The following is a 6,953-nucleotide window of genomic DNA, read 5'->3' as shown; positions in this document are numbered from 1 at the left end:
TCCGGTAGTGATGACGGCATCGCCGAATAAGATGTCTCCAAATCCTTCACCAACATGGTAGACTCCACCGCCGTTGACGGATCCATGATTTTGTTGCTCCGAGAGGGGTCAACGTGGCAACGGTGATAACCTAGAGCTTTTTTCCCTGGCTTGGTTGTCGAGGTAATGTGTACTCCAGTGTCGTTGTGGAGCTTCAAAGAAGATGTATAGGAGTAGTTCGGTGTTCAACACCTTCGTCGGCAATGTTGGCTTACAAAGAGGCGTTGCCTGCTCTCGTGAAGGGTTTGCGGGTGGAAGGATGGTGGATTAAGTAGTCTTCCTCGACGACATTGTGTGGAGAAGGCAGATCCGGTGGATGGGGTTGTCCTAGGACAACACATTACAATGATATGTGCTACTCGTTCACGACAATTCTCTTCATCGGTTCTCAAAGCTTTGATGCGACGGTGCACCGACAATTCTTTGGTTGGAGGAGCTTGTCTCTTCTTCCTTCAGCGGCGATGAAGGACGACATCACCCCCCTCCCCCCAGGGACCTCGTTGTAATTTTCTATTACGTGAGATGTGTTTCTTGTCTGTGCCGGGACATGTGTCCCCTCTCATCGGTTCGAGTATGTTCTACGGCACGCGTGTCGCGTGTTGTACTTGGACGCTCGGTTGACTGTACACGTGGAAGGTGGTCCCTTTGGAAAAGGGAAACAAAATAAAAAAGTAAAAAAACTTTGCAACAACCATCACTACAAAAAGGCAGAGTTGGCAAATTAAGACAAGAGGAAGGTGGTCCCTGTTTGAAAATTTTAGCAAATTCAACAGGTATTCAGTGGAGAGTCAATAGCTCCCACACGGCAAGCGACGTGGCCAACCATATCTAATTGCCGCTTCCTTTAATCACCAATCTCACCGACGAGGCGGCCATCCATATAAAAATACCTCGTCTCCCTCCCCGCCCCTGATTCGCAAGGCCAAAGCAAGAGGGGCAGGAGCGCCACCGCGAATCCCATCCCATCCCCGCACCGCCGCCGATCCCGCCCGCCCGCCCCTCCGCAGATCTCCCCGACATTGCCCGCTCCCCGGCCGGATTCGCCCAGATCCACCGACGCAGCGCGCGGTATGTTGTCGACCCCTCCCGCTCGTTTCTTTGCAGAGCGCTCGTTGCTGCGATTGGCTGATCGAAATGGCACCTCCCTTGCCTGCAGGTGCTCCCGGCGGCGTGGTCCGGGCCGTCTGATCGGGAAGGCTCGATCTTTTTTGTTGGTGCTGTTGTCTGGAGGGTGGTGGCAGCGGAGATGGGCGTCGGAGGGGAGAAGTTCCAGCTGGGGACGGTGGGGGCGCTGGGCCTCTCCGTGGTGTCCTCCGTGTCCATTGTCATCTGCAACAAGGCCCTCATGAGCTCCCTCGGCTTCACCTTTGGTGTGAGATCTAACTGTTCTTGCTTCCCAGCTTCTTGATTTGTTACGTACGTGTTCGTGCTTGGTGCTCTGTGGTTTTGCTAGATCTATCTATGGCGTGCTCCGCTCTTGGGTTGTGCACGTGCACGGTTCAGATTATTAACACCAGATGATTTTCAGCTCATGTGGTAGCTTTGGCCAAGGAGTGCCAATTGAATTTGGTGTGTTTGATAACTATATATTGTGATTCGTCGCAGCATACTGTAGAAATCAGGAGAGCATGAGTGTAAAATGATAGTGACTGGTCTCTTGGAGCTAGCGTACTTACTGCGAAAGCTTTGATTGTTTTTCGTAATGAACAGGTTGTGTAGCTACTGTTCCAAAAAAAAAAGAAGGGTTGTGTAGCATGTCCTGGTTGCTTGCTGCTTCGGTAGCTTGACAGATGGGAGTAGTATCTTTGTTTGTTTGTGCTGCCTGGAGTGTATGTACATGTGATGTTCAAAAACTTGTTAGCTTTGACTTGGTTTTTAGGAGTATCTCTTATTTCTGAATGTTGCTTATTTCCTTGTGAATAGGGAGAGCTTATGCTAAAAAGTGAATGAGAATATGAGATGCCAGTGAATTTATTAATACTGATATCCTATGACATGGAATTTTGTTTTGCAGCTACAACCTTGACGAGCTGGCATCTCCTGGTCACTTTCTGCTCCCTTCATGTAGCGCTATGGATGAAGTTTTTCGAGCATAAGGCTTTTGATTCAAGAACTGTCATGGGATTCGGAGTGCTCAATGGCATCTCCATTGGGCTCCTCAATCTGAGCCTTGGTTTCAATTCTGTTGGCTTTTACCAGGTACTGCACATTATGCGATCTTTTTACATTGATTCTCGTACCATAGTCAGGATTCCTAGTTAATTCACTCCAGTTCTGCACTTACTACATTTGGTAGTACTACAACAGTAAAAAATCACAGTAAAAATGTAACACACTTACTTTCGCTAGTCGGTACGACAATAGTTACTTGGCGAGTTAGGGTGCAGGTTAATTATATCTAAGTACCTTGTTTGTGCAAGAAACTTTACCAAGAAGGCTTTTGGCTAGAGTTGAACATTTTGTACAAGCATTGATTGCTATTAAATGTCACCCTTCCTTCTGCACTAATCAATCCACCTAACTGATGCTGAATTGTCCTTTTACGTCTAGATGACAAAGCTGGCCATCATCCCCTGCACTGTTATTTTGGAGACTCTTTTCTTCAGGAAGAAGTTCAGGTTTGTGTTTTTTTTTTACATTCTGTTCATTACTTCCATACCATCTTGATCTAAACATTTTCTGACTTGACTGCAGCCGGACTATCCAGATCTCCCTTTCCGTGCTTCTTTTGGGTGTTGGTGTTGCAACTGTGACTGATTTGCAACTCAATGCTGTGGGGTCCATACTGTCCTTGTTGGCAATTATCACGACTTGCATCGCGCAAATCGTATCCTTTGATGACAGCTTTTTCCTTTTCTTGCATGAATCAAAATTTCTTGGCATCTTTTTTGGTCAGAAAGTGGAATTTGCATCTGGTTCCAGAATGAAGAATTTGCACTTGACGTGATGACTGTTCATTACTACTTTGTTACATTCACGTATTACTACCGTTTTTGTCGTGTGGTTTTGTAGTCCTTAACCAGTTACCAGATGACAAACACTATTCAGAAGAAATTCAAGGTTTCTTCAACCCAGCTGCTATATCAGTCTTGTCCTTACCAATCATTGACACTGTTTCTTATCGGCCCGTTCCTTGATGGATTCCTGACTAACCAAAACGTCTTCGCTTTCAATTACACATCTAACGTTGTGGTAAGTCACGAAGCAGCTTGGGCAAACTTCTTTTGACATTGTTAATCTGTTTCTGATTCTCCTCTTGTTCCGTGTGCAGTTTTTCATCGTCTTGTCGTGTTTGATATCGGTCTCAGTAAACTTCAGCACCTTTCTTGTGATCGGAAAGACATCTCCTGTTACTTACCAAGTCCTGGGCCATCTTAAAACATGCCTAGTTTTGACCTTCGGTTACGTTTTGCTTCATGATCCATTTAGCTGGAGAAACATACTTGGCATCCTAATTGCGGTTGTTGGGATGGTACTATATTCATACTTCTGCTCAATAGAGACTCAACCAAAAAATACCGATGTCTCCGCACAGCAGGTACCTTGCTTTTCAAATCTAATGCCTTGTAAATATTTAATATTTTATTTGCAACAATTCTCCTGTGGTTCTTTAGCTTCATTACTTTTATTTCTTGTTTATAAATCCCTGTGTGTTCTCTGCATTGCAGTCAAAAGAAGGTGACTCGGCACCGTTGATCTCTGATTCTTTGGGCAAAGTTGAAAATGGAGGTGACGACGATGAGCCTTTAAAGGTACCGATGTGGAGCTCAAAGTACTCAAGGGCGTGAAAATTTCGTCTCTTAAACGGCGGATGGGATTATACAGGATTCAATTTAGTAGGCAGATAGTAGGGTTGGAAGCCAACTTTCCAACCCAAGTAATGAAGCAATGGACATTTCAGTTACAATTTTGTGTTTATTTAGTGTCACTATCTAAAGCAGTAAAATGATCTGATTCTTTGGAGGGTTTTACCTTCCAAAATTGCAGATTTACCATGAAACTAGACAGCAGATATTGTAAAATTGTATCTGGATATGGTCCAAATCTTCTCACTGTAACTTCATGTTGGTACACTGGTCCGCAGATAGACTCCATTCTTTTTGTACCAAAGGTCCTGAGGTCAAGAATTGTGCAAGACTTTATATTATTTATAGGTTCAAGTTTGTACCTGTACTTTCAGATTTACCTTGGACTTTAAAGTAATGCAAGCGATGTACATTTCAGTTTAAGGAGTTAAAAATAACCAGGTTCATTTCCATGTAATACAAACAGCCACAGGCCCTGTTTGTTTGGGCTTTTGCTTTTGCTTTTGCAGCTTTTTCACTTTGCTCAAAAAGCTATAGAAGCTCCTACATAGATGCTTTTGGAGCTTTTATGGCTTTTGGAGCTTAATATTTAGGAGCTTTTATGGCTTTTTGGGTAAAGTGAAAATCTGCAAAAGCAGAAGCAAAAGCTCAAACAAACAGGGCCACAGTTCAAGGAGGAATCGGTGTTTCGCAGATGAAGCAATGAAACATTTGCACCAATCTTGTTATCTGTAGAGGTATACACGATGCCTGTTTTTACTTACACATGCTAAAAATGTAGATATAGAAGACAAATTCTTGCAACATCACACAGGTCATATATCAAAACTGTAATGAGCTAGCAACTGCACATACTCCAGCTTGCTAAAAGTTCCGTTATACCAAGGAAAAACCTACAATTCATCTCTCATTTAACTGCCATGTTGTAATTGTCAGTTCCGCACAATGCACGCATACAAAATGGTTCACCGGTTCTTCAGATGCATGCTATTGTCCACGCTCCCAAGAAATTTGGTAGCTTGAGTTCACAATGTCTTTGTTGGTGTTTCCATAAGTGGACATTTGTCGATAATCCAACAGCCCCTCGCGGAAACATCACTCAACCTTTGCAACCCCTCCTTCAGGTAGACTGCCATCAGAAACCGCTTCTCGCACAAACCTGCAAAGCAGAATGGTGTCGGTGTCAATAAACACATTTCCTTCCAATTTGAATAATGGGCATGAAAGGCATTTTCTTATATGTGCTGACTCATGAAAGGATATCAATGGGCACGCACAAAACTAAACAACCTAGCTAACTACGGACTAAAGCTGTGTCCAGATAAGTTAAGCATGCTGGATTGCAAGGACAGTAGAATGTCATTGTATCAATCTCTTATATTGGTTACTTTCATTTCACCAAGAACATGACAACATTATCAGCCTATATCCTGAAACTAAAAGAAAATGTGAATAATCATACCTTGTTAACTTATCTTGAGATGATTGCAATACATAGATTGCAAGAACGAAGGAAAGAACAAGGCCTGTAACACCACAGTGAAACATTTTTAGAGTACAAATGTGAACAGGATTATTATGTGGAAGATGGCACGACGAAACAGTTTTTTTTTTTTTTTTTGGTTTGGGGGATTAACTCACCAGATCCAAATAACACATAGAATCCTGCAGTAACATCTATCTCTGATTGTTCCTCCCTGTACAGAAGAATTATTTTGTCATAATGTCACGCTTCAAAGTTTTCTCACACTAGTACTTGGAAACAAAATTTTATCAATGCAAACAAGGCCAGATAAGTTTTTACCATGTATAACTAACAAGTACATATTTTGGCCAATTCTGTGGATCCCAGAAATTCTTCTTTATGTCAGGATGAAGTTCCACAACTGCCCAATGAAACACAGATGGGTTAGCAACTAGGCTACCCAATTCAGAAACTTCACGGAAAAAACACACATGCTGATTATACATTTTACTGCATGGTAAAAAAGAGAAGAAAACTTACACTTAATGTTAGTTCATCTATCCTAGAACATAAATAGTCTATAGTCTAATGTGCCTTCCAACAAGGCGTAATGTCATTGCGGCAGGCCAATAATATCCGTAGATGGATTTAGAGGAAGTCATGAGTATCTTGTTGATGCTCATACAAAGGCTGCTTCAATAGCACACAACTGTTTTACTACATGGTAAAAGAAGTTTACTACTTGACTAAAGCAAAACAAATATTTGCAGTTTCTCTTGAACCCTTGGCAACACTTAGTATAAGGCACTACACTCTGACTAGACAACATGCTCATAATGAACCACAAGAAAGAACAAACAGATACAACAACAACAACAACAAAGCCTTTCAGTCCCAAAAAGGGCAACCTGGTGCATGTAGCTCCCGCTTGCGCAGGGTCCAGGGAAGGGTCCGACCACTTTGGGTCTATAGTACGCAGCCTTTCCCTACATTTCTGTAAGAGGCTGTTTCCAGGACTTGAACCCATGACCTCATGGTCACAAGGCAGCAGCTTTACCACTGCGCCAAGGCTCCCCTTCAAAGCCTTTCAGTCCCAAACAAGATAAAATAAACAGATTAATCTTGTCAAAGAATTCATGCTATCACAAGAAATACCTAGTTTTTGGAAATAGAAACTCAGAGAATCACATGTATACATAATACATGGTCCTCCTTTTAGCATTAAAAACTTGATCAAACAATCCAACTTGAATGCAGATGCATGGTACTTTCTTACTCCCTCCGTTCCTAAATATTTGTCTTTCTAGACATTTCAAATGGACTACAACATACGGAGGGAGTGTAGATTCACTCAATTTTTCTTCGTATGTAGTCACTTGTTGAAATATCTAGAAAGACAAATATTTTGGAACGGAGGGAGTACATGACAATAAATACATCACTACGATAGCAGCCTCGATGGAAGGCCCGGGCTCTGGCGACTCCGGCTCCCCGCGGGGCGACGCGCCCGCCCTGCTCCCGCCGGCGCCGCCCGCCCTCCCGGCTCCGTCCGCTGGTGACCCCGCCGCCCCCCTCTCCCCGCCTCCCCCCCTCCTCGCCGTCCCCTGGACCCCAGGGTAGGGTGGTCTGGGCGGATCTGGCTG

General features: G+C 43.5%; 2 protein-coding genes across 3 annotated transcripts in view; one reads left to right on the top strand and one right to left on the bottom strand.

The window, feature by feature from the left end:
• The first annotated feature begins 1,002 nt into the window (after positions 1 to 1,002).
• Positions 1,003 to 4,268, top strand: LOC119327939 (UDP-xylose transporter 3-like). 2 transcript variants are annotated; one of them, XR_005158766.1, is made up of 9 exons: positions 1,003 to 1,107; positions 1,196 to 1,409; positions 2,054 to 2,238; positions 2,590 to 2,657; positions 2,734 to 2,866; positions 3,070 to 3,231; positions 3,311 to 3,577; positions 3,708 to 3,947; positions 3,981 to 4,268. XR_005158766.1 is itself a non-coding variant. In XM_037601000.1 (8 exons), the coding sequence occupies exons 2-8, from the start codon at positions 1,286 to 1,288 to the stop codon at positions 3,825 to 3,827; spliced, it is 1,059 nt and encodes a 352-aa protein (XP_037456897.1). In that variant the 5' UTR covers positions 1,003 to 1,107; positions 1,196 to 1,285; the 3' UTR covers positions 3,828 to 4,268. The 2 variants fall into 2 exon arrangements, 1 of the variants encoding a protein (XP_037456897.1); XM_037601000.1 differs by having other exon boundaries at positions 3,708 to 4,268.
• Positions 4,269 to 4,540: 272 nt separating this feature from the next.
• Positions 4,541 to 6,953, bottom strand: part of LOC119327928 — an 11,708-nt gene continuing 9,295 nt past the window's right edge. Inside the window, exons 6-9 of the mRNA XM_037600991.1 lie at positions 5,650 to 5,731; positions 5,487 to 5,542; positions 5,308 to 5,371; positions 4,541 to 5,004 (exon numbers count right to left, since the gene is read on the bottom strand). Of these exons, the coding sequence (XP_037456888.1) occupies positions 4,941 to 5,004; positions 5,308 to 5,371; positions 5,487 to 5,542; positions 5,650 to 5,731 (266 nt within the window). The 3' untranslated portion in view covers positions 4,541 to 4,940. The remainder of the gene's footprint in view (positions 5,005 to 5,307; positions 5,372 to 5,486; positions 5,543 to 5,649; positions 5,732 to 6,953) is intronic.

The sequence above is a fragment of the Triticum dicoccoides genome, chromosome 1B (genome assembly GCF_002162155.2).
Source record: "Triticum dicoccoides isolate Atlit2015 ecotype Zavitan chromosome 1B, WEW_v2.0, whole genome shotgun sequence".
Classification (NCBI taxonomy): Eukaryota; Viridiplantae; Streptophyta; class Magnoliopsida; order Poales; family Poaceae; genus Triticum; species Triticum dicoccoides.
This window is presented reverse-complemented; position numbering and strand designations above follow the sequence as displayed.